At 40.1% G+C, this 20,139-nt stretch overlaps 1 protein-coding gene across 1 annotated transcript; it reads left to right on the forward strand.

Moving 5' to 3' along the window:
- Positions 1-13,704: 13,704 nt before the first annotated feature.
- Positions 13,705-19,878, forward strand: LOC119252303 (SLA class II histocompatibility antigen, DQ haplotype D alpha chain-like). The gene is made up of 5 exons (XM_037519481.2): positions 13,705-13,826; positions 17,465-17,713; positions 18,158-18,439; positions 18,703-18,877; positions 19,292-19,878. The coding sequence occupies exons 1-4, from the start codon at positions 13,745-13,747 to the stop codon at positions 18,855-18,857; spliced, it is 768 nt and encodes a 255-aa protein (XP_037375378.1). The 5' UTR covers positions 13,705-13,744; the 3' UTR covers positions 18,858-18,877; positions 19,292-19,878.
- The last annotated feature ends 261 nt before the right edge of the window (positions 19,879-20,139 follow it).

Consider the following 20,139-nt stretch of genomic DNA (forward strand, 5'->3'; position numbering starts at 1 on the left):
AAGCTTTGGAAACAACCCAAATGCCCAAAAATAGATGACTGGATCCAGAAGATATGGTATATATACACAATGGAATATTACTCAGCATTCAAAAAAGATAAACACATCAATTTGCAGCAACATGGATGGCACTGGAAGGGATCATGCTTAGCAAAATAAGCCAGAAAGAGAAAGAAAAATACCGGATGGTCTCACTCATAGCAGGAATTTAGAAAACCTAAATAAGGGACCAGGAAAAAGACTAATTAATACAAAGTAAAAATCAAAATCAACAAGCAACTATAAACCAAAGAGACACTATGGGGGGGAGGGGCAGAGAGAGGAAGGACTAGGGCCAAAATAAGGGGGGGCTGCAATCGTATGGGGAATATAACCAAAATCAAACTGCACACATTGTGCAAAAATGAAAAATGATGTAAGAATTATATAAAATAAAATATTAGGAAAAAAACCAACTCAAAATGGATAAAGGACCTGAATGTAAGACCCAAAACCATAGAATATATAGAAGAAAATATAGGCAAAACACTACATGGCATACATCTCAGTAACATCTTTAAAGACACATCACCCAGGGCCTCCCCGGTGGCGCAGCGGTTGAGCGCTGGGTTGCGAAGCTGCCCGCAGCCTCCGCGGAGCCGGTTCGATCCCCGGCTGCTCCCCGGCCACTGGAGGAGGGTCCCACATGGTGCGCAGACCTCTCCTGCCGCCCACTGCTCCCCTCAGCAGTGTCCTTCGGTCCTTCTGCCTGCTCTGATCCCCGCTCTGGCTCTAGTGATTTCTCTCACCCTCCTGCGCTTCTGACTGTACCCAGTGCATGTATAAACAAAAACAAACAAACAAGCAAATAAATAAATAATAAATAAACATGCCTCTATTTAAAAAAAAAAAAAAAAAGACACATCACCCAAAGCAAAGAAAGTCAAGGAAAAGATAAACAACTGAGATTACATCAAACTAAAAAGTTTCTATACAGCAAAAGAGACACTAACTAAATCAAAGAGATACCCTACTATTGGGAGAAAAATTTCACACACAATACAACTGATAAGGGACTAATCATGAAGATATGCAAAGAACTCACACAACTCAACAAAAACAAAGTAAACAATTCAAGAAATGGGCAGAAGAACTTAAAAGATATTTCTCCAAAGAGGAAATGCAAATGGCCAACAGGCATATGAAAAAAAAGTTCAACATCCCTTATAACCAGGGAAATGCAAATCAAAACCACACTGAGATACCGCCTTACACCAGTAAGAATGGCACATATCAAAAAAACTAGCAACAACAGACACTGGTGAGGATGTGGTGAAAAAGGAACTCTCCTACATTGAAATTAGTTGGCAACCATAAATCAGAGTCATTCAGCAAGGGAGCAGGAGGCAGAGGGATCAAAACAGGGGAGGGAAGAGTACAAGGGACTTCGGTGATGATTCATGGGTGAATTGCTGGTGGGAATTTTACAGGGACTACACATAAGAAAAGAAAGCATACATTGTACAACAATGAATGATGATGTGAAATATATATCTAAATAAATATTTTAAAATTTTGAAAAAATTTCACCATATCAAAAAAAAGGAAAGATAAAAATCAAATGATCATCTCAATAGATGGGCAGAAAGCATTTAATAGCATTCAACATGCATTTATCTTAAAAATTCTCAAAAAAATATGGGCATATGGTACACACCTCTATGTAATAAATTGACAAACTGAAAGCTAACATCATTCTCACTGGTAAAAACTGAAAACTTTCCCACTAATCTGATACAAGCAAAGGTTCCCAATGAAAGTGGAAAATGTCAGGCTCCCTTGTTGATTAGCTGAAGTTGGGACATAGCCTGTAGGCTAAAAGTTCCAGGGACCCGTTGATAAATACTTTCAAGGCCACGCACCTGATTCATGCATCCCAGCTGACAATACCCCTTCCTTTAGGCAATAAGTATTCTGTTGCCTAACTGCTCAGGGCTCAGACTTTGGAGAAAGATCTCTGGAATCTAGCTGTAACATTTTGGTTCCTGACTGGGAAACTGGCTGTGCTGGCCCATTGTGCCATGGGCCTGGGTTCAGGGCAGTGACTAGAGACTCTCCTGAAGAGAATGAGGTGGCACCTCCCAAATTTGTTTGGCAGGTCCTCCTTCCTAGGTTGAGAGTCAGCTGGCCACTGCTGCTACACCCTGACCGGACTCTGGGGAGTGGTGGACGAAAGTGCCAGAGACTTCTCCAGGACACAGTAAAACCCCCCAGGGGCCCCACCTGAGACAATCCTGTCCCAGTGGACAAAAGGGGAGCCTGATCACTTCCCAGATCCCAGTTTGGGGACAGTTAGGAACTCCTGTGGGAGGGAAATGTAATAACCTCTGAAAGACTGGCTGTTTTTGAGTGGTGTGTGTATGCAGAATGTCCCTGGCTGTGGCTATAGAGACTGAGGGGGCTTGAAACTGTGGTTCCATGGCAATGTCATACAGCATAATGGTGACTGGCCCACTGGTAGGACAGCCTAGGCTGGGGCTTGTATGGGCTCAACATAGCTAAGACACGCCTGAAAATCTCATGAGAGACAAGAGAGATAAGCGCCTTTGTGTGTCCCCTTTCCCTTCTCGTGACACTGAACACAATGGGAGGAACTCAGAGTAAAACTACAGTCCTTGACTACAAAATTCTGGCCCATAAACCGCATCCTCAGCTTTAACACCCTTCTCTAGCTAAACCTGTTTTGCCATGACCAAGGCAAAGGGTAAAGTGATGGGAACTAAAGTGAGGGACCCACTGCAGCAGGCTGGTGTTGGGGGGTTGCCTCTGGTATTAGCAGGCAGCTGCCTGGACCTCTGTGCCAGTGCTAAGATTACTGGTATGTTACTGCTTCCTTCGGGCTGTGGGGAAAATGGACTCTCCTTTTGGCCACCTTAACATACTGTTCTACTCCATTTCATGGGCAGAAAATTCTATTTCCCTGTGATTTCCTATTCTTGATGTCTAGAATGTTTAAGGTAAAAACTGCTGAGTTACTTTGGATTTGCTGACTAGCTATAAAAGATGCTTATTGGTAAAAAGTTCTAAATTGCTAATTGGACATGTAAAAGTTTCTTATTGAAATTAATAAATCTGGAAAAAACAATGAAGTAGAAATGTGACTTTCTTTGAGCTAAATTCCAAACCTCGGATTTCTTTATTATTGTTGTTGTTTGTAATTGGAGCTTTTTTTAATTTTATTTTTTGTGATTTTTAATGCTATTTTCTTTTTACATCATTGATTATTTTTAAACAATATTTGCTTCTCCCTACACCCCTCAGGTGTAGTTCCTATAGTTTCCTTTCCCAAGGCACCCATGCACCATCACCACAGTCCCCTGTGCTCCTCCCTCCCTCCGTCTGATCCCTCTCCTGCCTCCTCCCCTGCAGTATGTCTCTGATTTATAATTGTCTGTTTTTGCTTTGTTGTGTTTTGTACTGTTATATTTTTTTACACTGATTTCTTATTTGGTTCCCCTATATTCCTGCTATAAGTGAGACCATCCAATATTTTTCTTTTTCCTTCTGGCTTATTTCACTGAGCATAATTCCTTCTAGCTCCATCCATGTTGCTGCAAATGGCATGAGTTTATCTTTTTCAATTGCTGAATAATAGTCCATTGTGTGTATATAGCACATCTTCTTTTTTTTTTAAAAAAAAAAAAAGGTTTATTTATTTATTTATACACGCACTGGGTACAGTCAGAAGCGCGGGAGAGTGAGAGAATTCACCAGAGCCAGAGCCGGGAACAGAACAAGCAGACCGATGAAATACACTGCTGAGGGAAGCAGCAGGCGTGGCAGGAGAGGTCTGCACACCATGTGGGACCCTCGACGGTGTCCAGGGATCAAATCAGCGCTGCAGAGGCTGCAGGCAGCTTCGCAGTCCAGTGCTCAATTGCTGTGCTGCCAGGGGAGGCCCTATACCACATCTTCTTGATCCAGTCATCTATTTTTAGGCATTTGGGTTGTTTTCAGGTTTTACCTATTGTAAATAGTGCTGCAATAAACATAGGTGTACAGGTGTTCTTTTGAATCAATGTTTTTGTGTCCTTGGGTAGATCCCTAGGAGTGGAATTGCCGGGTCATATGGTAGCTCCATTTTTATTAGTCTGAGGAATCTCCAGACAGCTTTCCACAGTGGTTGGATCAGTTTTCACTCCCATCTGCAATGTAGGAGAGTTCCTTTTTCAGTACATTCTTGCCAACATTTGTTGTTTGTTTTTTGATATGTGCCATTCTTACCAGCATAAGGTGGTATCTCAGTGTAGTTTTGAATTGCATTTCCCTGATGATAAGGGATGTTAAACATTTTTTCATAGGAAGGCTACTGATTTTTGTGTGTTGATTTGTAACCTGCTACTTTACTGAATTGGTTGATAATTTTGAGCAGTTTTTCTGTGGAGTTTTTAGGGTTCTCTATGTATATTATCATGTCGTCTGCAAACAGTGATAGTTTTATTTCTTCTTTCCCTATTTGGATTCCTTCTATATCTTTCTCTTGTCTTATTGCCCTGGCTAGGACCTCCAGTATTATACTGAAGAGCAGTGGTGAGAGAGGACATCCTTGTCTTGTTCCTGATCTTAAAGGAAAGGCCTTCATCTTTTCGCCATTGAGAATAATATTGGCAGTGGGTTTGTCACATATGGCTTTTATCATATTAAGTTATGTTCCTTCTATGCTGAGAATTTCAAGGGCCTTCATCATAAATGGATGTTGGACTTTGTTGAATGCTTTTTCAGCATCTATTGATATGATCATATGGTTTTTATTTTTCATTTTGTTGATGTGTTGGATTATACTGATCGATTTTCATATGTTGAACCATCTTTGTGCCCCTGGGATGAATCCCACTTGATCATGGTGTACTATCCCTTTGATGCATTATTGGATTGTTGGCAAGGATTTTGTAGAGGATTTTTGTATCAGTGTGCATTAGGGAGATTGGCCTGTAATTTTCTTTTTTTGTGCTGTCTTTGTTTGGTTTTGGTATTAGTGTAATGTTAGCTTTGTAGGACATATTTGGTAGTATTCCTTCTTTTTCAATTTTTTGAAAGAGTTTGTGTAGGATAGGCACTAGTTCACTGCTGAACATTTGGCAGAATTCATTTGTGAAGCCATCTGGGCCTGGGCTTTTGTTTTTGGGAAGTGCTTTGATTACTGCCTCAATTTCACTGCTTGTAATTGGTCTATTTAGTTGTTCTATTTCTTCTTTACCCAGCTATGTAAGAGTCTAGAAATAGGTAAACTTAAAAAAGATCTTAATTTGCCTCTTCTCCTGTCCTCCTATGCATGGTGCCTGATGTTCTTGGCCTCAGTAAGAGAGTAAAAACAATGTAAGCCAAGGGATCTATTCTTAGAAATACGAACTCAAAAATGTTTTCATATCTAAGAAAGTTACTGAAACTGCTTGTCTTTTTTTTTAAGATTTATTTATTTATGCATACAAGAGCTGGGGTAAAGGCCAGAGGTGTGGAGGGTGAGAGGATTCACCACAGACAGAGTGGGGAACAGAACAGGCAGATTAACTGAAGTGCACTGCTGAGGGAGCAGCAAGGGAGTCAGGAGAGGTCTGCTGTGCCATGCGGGTTGCTCCCTGGCCTGCCAGGGGATCGAACTCATATTGCAGAGGCTGCAGACAGCCTCATAGGCTGCGTCTCGACCCCTCGTGCCACCAGTGAAGCCCAAAACCGCTTGTCTTTAAAATTGTTTTGGTCTTGGGCCCTATGTTTTTGATGATGGTTAAAACTGGACACTTATTCTATATATATAAGGATTTTAACTTCTGATGAAAAACCTCCTTAATATAAAAGTGTACTAAAAACTTGGTAAATAGTGTATCAAATTTAAACTAAAACCTAAGGCATTTAAAACTAGGTTGTTTAGGGCCTCCCCGGTGGCGCAGAGGTTGAGCGCTGGGTTGCGAAGCTGCCCACAGCCTCTGCAGCACCGGTTCAATCCCCGGCTGCTCCCAGGCCACCAAAGGAGGGTCCCACATGGCGCGCAGACCTCTCCTGGCGCCCGCTGCTCCCCTCAGCAGTGTACTTCGGTCCTTCTGCCTGCTCTGCTCCCCGCTCTGGCTCTGGTGAATTCTCTCACCCTCCCGCGCTTCTGACTGTACCCAGTGCTTGTATGTATGTATGCATAAATCAATAAATCAATCAATAAATAAATCTTAAAAAAATAAATAAATAAAACTAGGTTGTTTAAGGTGTTTTAGCTAAGCCTCTTTTACAATTTAAAATAAAATTTTCTGGACTTAGAAAAATTAATGTAGATTCTCTGTACACAACTTCTTCAAAGCCAGGAATCACTCTTAAAAATACAAATTTAAGGTATGTTTGATCTAATGGCATTGCTAAAGAACTGAAATTAAATCAGTAACAGGCTTCGCTAGGACTCCCCTGGTGGCGCAGGTGGTTGAGCGCCGCTCTGTGAAGTTGTTGGCAGCCTCTGCAGCGCTGGCTCGATCCTGGCACTCAGCAGTGTATTTCGTCAGTCTGCCTGTTCTGTTCCCCTCTCGCCCTCCCGCGCTTCTGGCCTGTACCCTGATTCTTATATAAATAAATAAATCTTTAAAAAAATAAAAAATAACAGGCTTCTCAGTGTCTTCACAAATATTGGTAAAATAACTATCTCTTTAAATTAGTACACATGGCCAAAATTTTAAATGAGAATCAGGAGATCTCTGTGTCTGTCCTTGTCTTTTACCTCCAGAGAGTTAATTATAAACAGCGTCTATATAAATTCTAAGAAAAACAAATTTGAAATGGCAATCCAGGATTTTTGGTAAACAAAAACTAGTTCAAATGATTATATAATTCAAAAACATACATGCCTTAAAGTTACAATGCTGGGTATTAATACTTCACTCTGTTTAAAGAAGTACTTAAAAAGAAGCTCATGGTATTCAGAAAAAAAAGAGTGATTTACCTGGTCTATGTCAACAAAGATAAATTTGCTCTGTAATTAAGTTCTTTTCCAGAAATATAAATCAGCTTGTCTCTTTAAAAAGAACTTTGGTCTTTCCTAATAAATGTCTAACTTTCTTTCCCCTCCTAAAAAAAATTGAGATGTCATCTAAAGCCAACTAGACAAGTTACTCAGTCATACTGAGTCACATGTATACGGAATATGTACATAGTATTAAGATGTCTCTTTGATTTTTCTTGCTTTTATCAATCCGCCTAATGCCTGTTTGATTATTCGCCTGCTTAGAAAAAAACCTTGGTGTTCAGAATTGTTCCATTAACAACTCTGCAGTTTGAAATCCCAGTCCTAAAAGAATCTAAAGCTACAACTGAAACTTCCAGTTTACTTTTTGCTCCTTATTATAAGTAAACTGAACTTTCAGGTTTACCTTTTGCTCCTTATTGTAAAAAAAGAAAGTTTCTTTAAATTTTATTTTATATATATTTTACATCATTTTTCATTTTTGCACAATGTATGCATTTCATCTTTGTTATAGACCCCATACAATTCCCACCGCCCCATGTTTTGATCCTACTCCCTTCTCTCCCCAATCTCTATAGTGTGTCTCTGGTTTATAGTTGCTCGTTGATTTTGATTTTTACTTTATTATGGTTAGTCTTTTTCCTGGTCCCTTATTTAGGTTTTCTAAATTCCTGCCATGCGTGAGACCATCCGGTATTTTTCTTTTTCTTTCTGGTTTCTTTCACTGAGCATGAGCCCTTCTAGCTCCACCCATGTTTCTGCAAATTGCAGGAGTTTATCTTGTTTGATTGCTGAGTAATATTCCATTGTGCATATGTTCTTGATCCAGTCATCTATTGATCCAGTCAACTATGTTTGGGCATTTGTGTTGTTTCCAAAGCTTAGCTATTGTAAATAGTGCTACTATAAACATAGGGGTGCAGGCGCCCTTTTGAATTAATGTTTCTGTGTCCTTTGGGTAAATATCTAGGAGTGGAATTGCTGGATCATATGGAAGCTCCATCTTTAGCAGATTGAGGAATCTCCACAGTTAAACATGTGGTTACATCTAAGTCATATAGTCCAAAGCGATAATAGTACAACAGCTATTACAATGTCTTACTAAAAACAGAGGATGTAATAATCCTGAGTGAAAGAAAAGTGAGATGTGTGTTTAAAAGAAAAAAATGTATTAAAAATGGACATTTTATAGTTCTGAGAGAGAGATCTTAGAAAAAGTAAGAAAGCAAAAGCAAGTGTTAAAGGTCTGAGAGAGGGATCTTAGGGAAAAAAATTTTTTTTTAAATAATAAATTATTTTTATATTCCCCATACAATTGCAACCCCCCCATTCTGACCCCAATCCCTCCCCTCCCACCACCCACCCCCCAAAAAGTGTCTCTGGTTCATAGTTTTTTGTTGATTTTTATTTTCACTTTCTTATAGTTATTCATTTTCCTGGTCCCTTATTTAAGTTTTCTAGATCCCTGCTATGAGTGAGACCATCCGGTATTTTTCTTTCTATTTCTGGCTTATTTCGCTGAGCATGATCCCTTCCAGCGCCATCCATGTTGCTGCAAATTGCATGTGTTTATCTTTTTTGAATGCTGAGTAATATTCCATGGTATATATGTACCACATCTTCTTGATCCAGTCATCTATTTTGGGCATTTGGGCTGTTTCCAAAGCTTAGCTATTGTAAATAGTGCTGCTATAAACATAGGGGTGCAGGTGTTCTTTGGAATTGATGTTTCTGTGTCCTTTGGGTAAATACCTAGGAGTGGAATTGCTTGCTGGATCATATGGAAGCTCTATGTTTAGTAGGTCCAGAAATCTCCACCCAGCTCTCCATAGTGGTTGGACCAGTTTGCACTCCCACCAACAGTGCAGAAGAGTTCCTTTTTCTCCACACCCTCACCAACATTTGTTGTTGCTAGTTTTTTTAATATGTGCCATTCTCACTGGTGTAAGATGGTATCTCATGGTAGTTTTGATTTGCATTTCCCTGATTACAAGTGATGTTGAACATTTTTTCATATGTCTGTTGGCCATTGCATTTCCTCTATAGAGAAGTTTCTTTTTAGCTCTTCTGCCCATTTTTTGACTGGATTATTTTCTTTGTTGTTGTTGAGTCTCATCAGCTCTTTGCAGATTTTTGTGATCAGTCCTTTATCATTAGTGTTGTGTGCAAAAATATTCTCCCAGTTGGTGGGGTTTCTCTTTTTTTTGTTATTGTCTCTTTTGCTGTGCAGAAGCTCTTTAATTTGATGTAGTCCCAGCTGTTTATCTTTGCCTTCACTATCACTTCTTTGGGTGATGTGTCTGTAAAGATATCTTTGATGTGCAAATCACGTAGTGTTTCGCCTATATTTCCTTCTATGTATTTTATGGTTTCAGGTCTTATGTCTAGTTCTTTAATCCATTTTGAGTTGATTTTTGTGTATGGTGTGAGGTAGTGGTCAAGCTTCATTCTTTTGCATGTAGCAACCCAGTTTTTAGGGAAAAAAATTATTTGTCTCAATGACTTACTACAAACTGTGAAAGACAAGCCATTCTAGCAGTTTACTTCATTAGATCCAGAGATTGGACATGGCCTTGAAGGCCTACATTGCCAGGGAGACCAGTCAGGCTGAGAAAAAGAAAGGGAGGAGGACAAGTAAATGGCCCCATATATGGCCATTGCCATTGCCAGTGCCCTGCCACCTAAGTCTCACCCAAGGTCCCTTGTGTCCCAGGTATTGAGGCCCTCAACCTGTACATGGGCTGCCAGCTTGCTTCTACTGCCAGCAATCAGGGCACCTCAGCCATGAGTTTCTGCAAAAGCTGCCCCGAGGGCCATGTCCTCAGTGCCATTGCACAAGGCACTGGAAGAGGTACTGTTCCACTCTCCAAGAGAGAGGGTTCAGCCCAAACCACAGGCCAAGATGGAAGGACAGGCTTGACCATCAGCTGCCTCTGAAACAGGAAGAGAAGATGTTTTCTGAAGAAGCCCAGAGGTGAAACAAGCCTCGGGTGACCCTAAAAGTGGCAGACAAAAAAAAAAATCACATTCTTGGTAAATAAGGGGCCACTTACTCTGCCTTGCTCCAATTCTTTAGACTGGTCTGCTGATGACTAGCCTGAGCCAGGACTGTAACACTTGTAGTAAAAAAAAAAAAAAAAAAAAAAAAAAAAACTAAAGGTATTTTAAAAATCTATATTATAGATGCCTTACAGGCATGACAAGGGCCTAGTTGGCTACAATCTTTGCCTCTATAGGAAACCAACTTCTGTCCTCCTTGCACCCCCTTCTTGTTCCCTCACTAATTTTCTTTATTATTTTCTTGTTTGGGCCTTGCATCTTCAATATCCTTGTCATCTCCTCTCACCTAAAGGCCAGCAGACTTCAAATGGACCTTCAGATGGAGCCTGATATGACGCTTCCACCATCCTTCTTCTGAGATCCCTTAGATCTTTGTCCTGTGGTGGAGTCCTGACTGCTTCTGCACATCACCCATTTTCAGCAGGAAGCAGTTCTTGATCAGATCAATGCCCTCTCTTCTAACAATTAGGGGCTCCATCTATAGAGGGGAGAATGAATCCAGGGAAAGTTAAGATTTAACAGCAGCTTCAGGGACAGAGCAGGCAGGGACTTCAGAAAAGTTAAAGAGGCTTCTGAAATAAGGGCAGTAAATTCTAAAAAGTGTTAACCAAAATATACTCCAAAGTTGAGGTCAGAAAGTCCAGGAGAACTGAACAAAACCAGTACGCTGGGCAATGCCTAGTGACTGACTGTAGTTTCTCTTGCACACACTGGAAACCTAAAAAACTCTTCAAAGGCTGCACCCTGAGATCTATGCCACCACAGATATGATGGAATAAAAATTAAAAGGGAGGAAATGAAGTGTAAAATGTCAAGTTGATCAGCTGAAGTTGGGACATAGCCTGTAGACTGAAAGTTTCAAAGAACCATTGATAAACACTCTCAAGGCCACACACCTGATTCCTGCATCCCAGCTGACTGTAGCCCTTGCTTTAGGCAATAACCACATCATGTGATAATATGCATAGAAAATCCAGAAGACTCCACTAGAAAACTAACTGAAATAACAAATCAGTCCATCAAAATAGCAGGGTAAAAATCAACACAAAAATCAGTTGCCTTCCTTTATGCAAATAATGACATGGAAGAGGAAGAAATCAAAGAAACAGTCTCATTTAAATCACATTAAAAAAAGAATTAAATACCTAAGTGTATGCTTAACAAAGGAGGTGAAGAACCTATACAATCAAAACTATAAGACATTGTTAAAGAAAATAGACATGAAGAAATGGAAAGATATTCCCTGCTAATGAATTGAAAGAATTAACATTGTTAGAATGGCCATTTACCAAAACAAAACTCAGATTCAATGTAATCCCTCTCAAAGTTCAATGACATTCCTCAAAGAAATAAAATAAACACTACTGAAATTAATATGGAGCTGCTAAAGACCCTGAATAGCCAATGCATCCTGACAAAAAAAAGAGGAAGAATTGTGACACCATCTTCCCAGACTTTAAACTATACTACAAAGCTATAATAATCAATACAGTGTTGAACCAGAACAAAAACAGCCACACAAACCAGGAGAATAGAATTGAGCATCCAGAAATATACCCACGCCTATATGGAGAGTTAATACATACACTGGAAAAAGGGTAATTTCTTTAATAAATGTTGTTGGACAGTCAAAAGCACAAGAATTCAACTAGTCCACCATCTCATGCTATACAGGAAAATCAACTCAAAATGGATAAAATACTTGAGTGTAAGACCTGAAACCATAAAATACACAGAAGGAAACAAAGCTTCAGAGAAGTCTTTGTTGCAAAAGCAATGAAAATAAACAAAAATAAAAACAACTGGGACTATATCAAACCAAAAGCTTCTGCACAGAGAAAGAAAATGTCATTAAAGCAAAGACACCTTCTTGATAGGAGAAAATATTTGTATATCATACATCTAATAAGGGGCTGATAACCAAGATCTACAAAGAACTAATACAGCTCAACAATAAGAAACAAACAACCCAGTGGGAAAAAGTGATAAATAGGCACTCCTCTAAATAGAACATGCAGATGGGCAACAGGCACATGAAAAATTGTTCATCATCACTTATCATCAGGGAAATACAAATCAAAATGACAATGAGATACCATCTCACACTTGTGTGAAAGGCCAATATCAAAAGACCAGAAACAACAAATGTTGGCAAGGATGTGGACAAAAAGGAACACCCTTACACTGTTGGTGAGAATGTAAACTGGTTCAATCCTATGGAAAACCATGTGGAGATTTCTCAAAATATTAAAATAGATCTACCATATAATGCAGCAATTCCACTCCTAGGTGTCTACCATAGGCTTGCAAAAACACTGATTCAAAGGTATATATGCACTTCTATGTTCATTGCAGCACTATTTATAAAACCCAAACTATGAAAACAACCTAAGTGCCCAAAAACAGATGTGTGGATTAGGAAGATATGGTATATATACACTAGGGAATACTACTCAGCTATTAAAAAAAAGATAAACTCTTGCCATTTGCAACATGGATGGAACTGTGGGAATTATGTTAAGTGAAATAAGTAAGAAGGAGAAAGATAAATACCAGATGGTGTCACGTGTGAAATATAGAGAAACAAAACAAAGAGTCAGATAAAACCAAACCAATAATAAATCTTAGAAATCTGATTGTAGAACTGAGACTACCCAAGTGCAGAGGCAAGGGGGAGGGAACAAACAAAGTAGGGAAGAAGCACAATGGACTATGGAAGAGGACTATGGGTGTCTTGGTGGTGTAGCATGGTTAACAATATGTGAAGGGGAAGATCCTATATCTCTAAGTCATATACAACATTATAAGTCAATGTTACCTCAAGTAAAAAAATAAAATAAAATCAGAGTAATTGAACCAACCAGAGCTTTCTTTAGTTTACTCAGTGTCTCCAAATTTCCTTTAAATTTGGTACTGTAGATAGGGTGCTGTAGATAGGCAGCACCAAATCACAGATTATAAAGTGTGTTCAATGACAGAAATTGAAAAAGTCAGATGGCAGATCAACAGAACTGTAGGTAGCACTACATGATATTATAAATCCTTTTATGCCCTGGATGAAATACTTAGGCTTCTGATAGGATGAAAAAAAATAGTATCCTCAATTTCATCTATGTATGTAAAACAGGCAAAGATTCCTTGGGTACCATCAGTAGAGGTCTCCTTGGTAACTGGGTCGACTCATATTTAGAGAATTCCAATTTCTTTATGGAAGGAAAGGAAAAAAAAAAGACAGCTAATCCACATATGAAGACCAAGGAAAGGGTTGGGCATGGAGACTTTCAAGGAAGGTGAAAACTCCGGGTAGAATTCATAGGGATGGTAACCCAGAAAATCCTGAAGGATTTTCATCATATTAGTGATGACCTTGCTGTGGAGGCTGCTGAGAAATTCCTCTCTCTCTCACCATCAGGCATACACACATTTAAGAAGATTCTGATTCTGATTTTTTTCCTTCCTTTCATACAAATTCACTCACTTCCACTTTAAGTGGAAGCTGCAGCAGAACCAGGGCATTCCCCTATATCTTACTGGACTCTTAGAACAAGGTCTTCCTCTGGCAACTGAGGTGTCATGAAAGGGATTTTTCTGATTGGCTAGAAACTGATCAGGCAGGGCTTGGTTTGCATGTCTTTGTATTTCCTCTTCAACTTCATTCCACAACTCTACAACTCAGAACAGCAAGTGCAGACACACCACCTTGAGAAGAGGATGATTGTATACAGAGCTCTGATTCTGGGGGCCCTCACCCTGGCCTTCCTGATGAGCCTCTGTGGAGGTGAAGAAATTGTAGGTGAGTAGAAAGCTGAGGGATGTGGGGATTAGAGTTGAGAAACAAGAATTTGGAGGGGGAGAGAGAGATTTGCTTAGAAATGCTTCATATATGTCACCTCACATATAATCAAATGAAATAGATATGTAAATATGCTTTCTAAATAATGAAGACAAATGGCAATAATTATTCTTATTTTTAAATTATTGCTAGTACAGGTGTAATGGTAATAAAATAGGTATAATAACAAAATAAGAAATAAACTTTATTTTTACTTTAAAACTGAGAACTTTGTGATGAAAAGTTGGTGAATCAAATTATATTGTTCTCAAATTGTCAGCCCAAATTATCTATCCTTCACCATATTTAAGGAAGTCCTATAAGAGGAAGAATGGGCAACATAGATGAGTTATTTAGTCTCTTAAGGCCTTCTGTCCATTTCTTTCCACCCTCTCTCACACAGTCCTTTCTTCTTCTTCCCTTCCAGGATATCTTGCTGACTCTGTTTCCTATTCTTCTATAGACATGAAGAGAGGTTTTATTAACACAAAATAGAAAAAACAAATAGCTCAAAGGGGAAATGAAATGAAACTTACTCTTCTTCAGCATCTTTATTAAGCATGACTGCTTCCATTCTGATTTTTTTTTGTGGTGGAACTGTTATAGAGCAACCCCGATGTTAAACGGGTTCCTGGCTGTGGGTCCTCACCCGCGCGCCTTAAAGGGACTTTTTATGGTGACCAACGCAAGAAAAATTACTTTGGGCTGGTCAACCACGGGTGAAACTTGCAAATCACGTTGGACGCCAAGCTGTTATAGAGCAACCCCGATGTTAAACGGGTTCCTGCTGTGGGTCCTCACCCGCGCGCTTTAAAGGGACTTATGAATACTCTACTACAGACACACGCAAAAGGGTTAATAAAAGGTTTATTTACAAGAGAAAAAGAAATAAGGAAAATATACAACTCAGGGAGAAAATAGGGAAATAAAGTCTTTAATGCGTCCTACCCGATCCGACGACCTGGAAACCCAAAGTCACTCTCAGAGCTGGCCGGACGCTGCGAGCTGGCCAAGAGCCCAAAAATGGAGAGCCCCCCAAAGCCCACGTGTCTGCCTTTTGTATCCACCTGGCTGCTTAACCCCACCCTCAGGTCCCAGCCACCTTCCCTTTGGTGGTGATGGGATTTGGAGTTCCCAGTGTCTTTGGCTTTGGCCTGGGGTGGGGGTGGAGTCCACAAAGCCTATATGGAATTTGCTTTGGGACATCCTTTTCCCCCTAACAGAACTTTCATTATTTCTCCAGGGCATGTCCAAATTTCCTTTCCTCCACGTACCACCAGAGTGCCCTGGTATCCATAAGGCACAGTACAGTGACCATGGCCTGTGATGCTTGTAGGGCCCCATGAGAATGTTTTAAAATTGGAAGAAAGGATGAACATTTAGAGTAGAAAACACTGTTTTTTTTTATTCCAATGTGGATTATACTTCTCTTTATAAATAAAAGTTCATGAAATATTACTTTTAATATTTTTATGGAGGAAGAGACTCACAAAAACCACAGTGTTGAGGACTCCTAAGTCATAATGCAACTGATAACAGCTGATCCTGACAGTCATTGGTTCATACGACATTCACACTCCCTCTGTGCGTGTCAGTCTTCCCAAAATTCTCTGTGATCCTAAAGAATAGTAATTGATGTTCAATACACTTTTTTGAACTTCAGTACACGAAATAGTTCAAAAGGGAACTGAAATGAAAGTTACTCTTCTCCAGCATTTTTATTAACCATATAACCACTCCCATCTTAAGTTTGGTTGGTCATGGAACCTTCATCTGTTTCTCCAGGACACTTCCAAATTTCATGTCCTCCATGTCATAGAAATTTGCATAGAAATGCTTCATATGTGTCACCTCACATATAGCCAGAGTGGTTTGGGGATTCAAAGACGAAAAGACATGCTATTAGATCCCTAGAGGGTGCTCAGAATAGTGATGGAAGGAATATGGTGCAGGAAAGCAGAAGGATCATTTTTTGAGCAGACAGTGGGCTCAACTGAGGCTGGAATTACAAAAACGAATGGATTCCAGTTGCCCCAGCAGTGTGTTCGTCATTAGCAGTTGGCACCCAGGACAAAGACCAAATGAAAATAGTAACTGCATATATTCATGTTTGAAAATTGAGTAAAGAAAATTCATTACAAAGATAGACTTTATTGGAGGGGTTTCTAAGTGATCAACAGAGAGAGTTGTGCTGGTCAGAAAAGAGAGTGATCCAGGTATGACTTGGAGAGCAGGACTTTGGGGTGGGTGGCTGGAGGTCAGAATGCAGTCAAAAACAAGTTTAATAAAAGAATTTAGCCTAAAATTTGATGATGCAGAACTTCAAGAATGAATTGGAGTTATCTGGGAAATCCTAAACGGGAAAATCAGGCCTCTGCAAAGACCAAGGAACATGAAAGGATAAGATGGTTTGGCTTGATTGGCAGATAAAGTATTTGCAGAGGGAGCTCAACTATATAAAACTGTCCGTATCCACCAGAAGACTCACCACAGTGTGCTATGCTTGCTCATTTACTCACCTGACTCTCCTTGACTCTGTAAGCAACCTGATGGCAGAGACCACAATGATGGGTGTTTCTCCTTGTCTCCTGCAATGTGTTACCGTTATTGAGTCCCAGTAAGTGGAAGGAAAAAAAGAGAAAATGGTAAAGGCTCAAAGATATCTTGACAAAATTGTCCAGTTAGACTCACTATGCTGGCTTCCTTTCTGCTTTGGCATCCTCAGAAAGATATATTGTGTGTTTGAGGAAAAGGGACATAATTTACCTATAGTTCTCAGTTAATTTAAGTGTTGAGTCAGAAGAGAGAGGTTTAGTAACCTCCCAGAAAAAAATATGTGTGGAGGGGAATGACAGAATCCAAAACTCATAAGATAATTTTTTTAAGTTTCAGAAGGAATCAGATGCTCTGCTCTAAGGATCTCTACTGTTAACAGGCAGCAATATTGGTTATGATTAATTTATAGATGTTTTGTAATATCATCACTATTCTTGTTATATACATTTTTATACCATATTAAAATTAGAAGCTCTTTTAAAGTATTAATATCCTGTACATTTTATCTTGGTTACAAAGAAGAAAAAAAGAAAAAAAGAGCTAGGAGTCTCTGTTTAACAAAGAAAATCCTTTTCTAAGTTAGTCCCAGGAAGAGCAGAATCTTAAAGGATGTGTTATTCACTGATAAAAAGCATTAAGTGAATGATAACACTTATGAAGCAGAAGGAAGTAAAGGGAATCTCTGGGGAGGAAAGGTAATATCATGACAATTTATTCGGTTCTTCTCTCTTTCCATTACAATCTTTATCAAAAGCTACCATGTGGCAAGCACTGAGCTAGGCACAGAGGGAATAGCAGTCAGCAAGGCCAGTGAAATTCTGTCCTATGGAGCATACTGTATAGTAGAAAGACAGCCTGATTTTAACTGAACAACTATCAAAACTGAGGGGGAGGGAAGCAGGTGCTGGGAATTTTGCCTCAAGACTCTGGCAAAAAATAGAGCCCACAAAGCTTGAAAGTCAGTTTATTCTGCCCCTTGATTTAATCATGCTCTTTTCTCTCCTTCTGTTTACCACCTCATCATCATCATCCTCACTCGTCAGCTGACCATGTTGCCTCCTACGGCACAAATGTCTACCAGACTTATCATGCCTCGGGCCAGTACACCCATGAATTTGATGGAGATGAAGAATTCTACGTGGACCTGCAGAAGGAGGAGACTGTCTGGCAGCTGCCCATGTTTAGCCAATTTAGACGTTATGACCCACAGGGTGCACTGAGGAACATAGAAATACTAAAACACAACTTGGATATCTGGGTTAAACGTTCCAACTCTACTGCTGCTCGCAATAGTATGTGCTCACCTCCTTTTACTGAATTTCTCTCTCTATACCAGGTTTTACTCCTTTCTCCCCTTAAGATAATACTTGCCACTGTATAAAACTCTCCTTTGCAAGGAGTCCCCAGATCTTCTCACAGTAACTGAGCAATCATCCTCCCCCTTCTCTTAGATCACATATTTCCATTGAATACAAGGACCCTTACTCCCATAACACAATCCTCAAATACTTTAAAGAAGGATTTCATAGATTCCCCTGCTTTAACAAATAGGCCTACAGAAAGGAGGAGACAGAGATAAAGCAGAGGTAGTGGATAGTGTTTCTCAAGCAGAAGGAAAGCAAGAGCACTCCCCTAACAGATGGAAAAATGTAGTTAGGAGGGCTCTTTCTGGATGCCGTGTGCAACCTCAGGGCAGAGCTGTTCACAACTCATACCTGTCTGTTTCCTCAACACAGAGGTTCCCGAGGTGACTGTGTTCCCCAAGTCTCCTGTGGCACTGGGTCAGCCCAACACCCTCATCTGTCATGTAGACAACATCTTCCCTCCTGTGATCAATATCACATGGTTGATCAATGGACACTCAGTCACAGAAGGTGTGTCTGAGACCAGCTTCCTCACCAAGAGTGATCATGCCTTCTTCAAGACAAGTTACCTCACCTTCATCCCTTCTGCTGATGATGTTTTTGACTGCAAGGTGGAGCACTGGGGCCTGGAGGAGCCACTCCTGAAACACTGGGGTAGGTATGAGTTCTACCCCTTTTGGAATCTTCTTTCCTCTGTCAAGCCCAAATTCCAGAACATCCTGCCTTTTGTCCCCTAACTCTCATGACCTTAAACTTGGTGCTTCAAGAATTTCTAATGACAGACTTCACTCTCTTTTCAAAAGCTGACGGATGTCCCGAGGCTTTATAGAACCAAAAATCACCCTTTTATCTCATCCCACACACATGTGCATGAACTAAAGTTCTGCATTCTGACTTCCAAAACTTTACTTTCACAGAACCTGAGATTCCAACCCCAATGTCAGAACTGACAGAGACTGTGGTCTGTGCCCTCGGGTTGACTGTGGGCCTCGTGGGCATCGTGGTGGGTACCACCTTTATTATCCAAGGCCTGCGCTCGGGTGATTCCTCCAGACACCAAGGGCCCTTGTGAGATCCACCCTGGGAAGAAAGGTAAAGGTTTATGTTTGTTGGTTCCAGGACACAGTACAAGAGGGAGGAAAGTAGAAAGTTACAAATGTAGTTGAAAAATTACAGGAGAAATGGGAAAGGATATAACAATGGTGTTAAGTGGCATAAGGAAACTAGGACACAGGCTAACAAGAAGGTTTATTGCACAGGTACTTGACTCAACAGATCTGCATCCAAAGGCTGAGCTCCTCTTAAGAAATTTGGCTTATATACATTTCAGCTTGTGCTGGGCAGGTTAACATTGTAACTGTTCAAGGTCAGACAGGACATCAGTTACAATCCAAGAAAGGTAGCAAATTACTTATCACAGGCCCTTGGCTGCCCTGCTCAAGCTCCTAGCTTAAAGTGCACAGGAGATCCCTAGGACACATCAAGCTCATGTCTATTCTATTACAGGTACACCGCCCATCTATGAGAGCAGCAGAGTGGACATCCTAGGTGACCACGCACTATTTTCTGGCCCGGCTCGTCATATTCATTCTTTCCTCCAATGCCCCTTCTCTTACCTCTTCCCTGGGTCTTAAGGTGCTGTATCCCTGCAGAGCTCACTTAACCCCAGAGTGTTGATTTTTTTTTTTAATTCAATTATTAACTACTATGGATTCCTTGGATATTCCACCCATACAGCTCCTCAGTGCCCCTGACATATATCTCCATGAAAGTAATAAACTTCTCTTTTATGAGGTTTTGGTAGAAAATTTTCCTCTTTCATCACATTGCTAACTAGGATCATGACCCCTTATGTTTCAAGCCCATTTAGTCTCACTTCCCAGCTCATTTTTCATGCCCAACAGCAAAGGAATAACCAGGTGTAGACTGATAATATTTAGATATCTTAACTGAGGTTAATATTTCTCCATTCCCTGTGTTTCCATCCTGGAACCACTGCCTTCCATGCCATTTATTCAAGCATCAAGGAAAGTAATGCATACCCTCTGCCCTTAGTGCATATTTGTTAGAACAGAAATATAAAAATGAAGAAATTAATTTTACTCATTTTAATAAAACATTAAAATGTTATGACAAAGAAATATTCAAAAATAGAAATTCTGAATTTCAAAAGTACCAAAAATCAAAATTGGTTTACATTTTTGATTTCTTCTCCCTTCCTCACCCTAAGGAGATAAGAATACTCTGGGCATGGGCCTCCCCAGTGGTGCAGTGGTTGAGCTCTGGCTTGCAAAGCTGCCCACAACCTCTGCAGCACCAGTTCGATCCCCAGCCGCTGGGTGAGGGTCCCACAT

Source organism: Talpa occidentalis, unplaced genomic scaffold (genome assembly GCF_014898055.3).
Source record: "Talpa occidentalis isolate TD23 unplaced genomic scaffold, MPIMG_talOcc4v2.1 talOcc4.2, whole genome shotgun sequence".
NCBI lineage: Eukaryota > Metazoa > Chordata > Mammalia > Eulipotyphla > Talpidae > Talpa > Talpa occidentalis.

Coding starts and splice junctions, on each gene's coding strand:
- LOC119252303 (XM_037519481.2), top strand. CDS start 13,745: ATGATTGTATACAGAGCTCTGATTCTGGGGGCCCTCACCCTGGCCTTC. Junction 13,827..17,464: donor TGGAGGTGAAGAAATTGTAG/GTGAGTAGAAAG, acceptor CTCACTCGTCAG/CTGACCATGTTGCCTCCTAC. Junction 18,440..18,702: donor GCCACTCCTGAAACACTGGG/GTAGGTATGAGT, acceptor TTACTTTCACAG/AACCTGAGATTCCAACCCCA.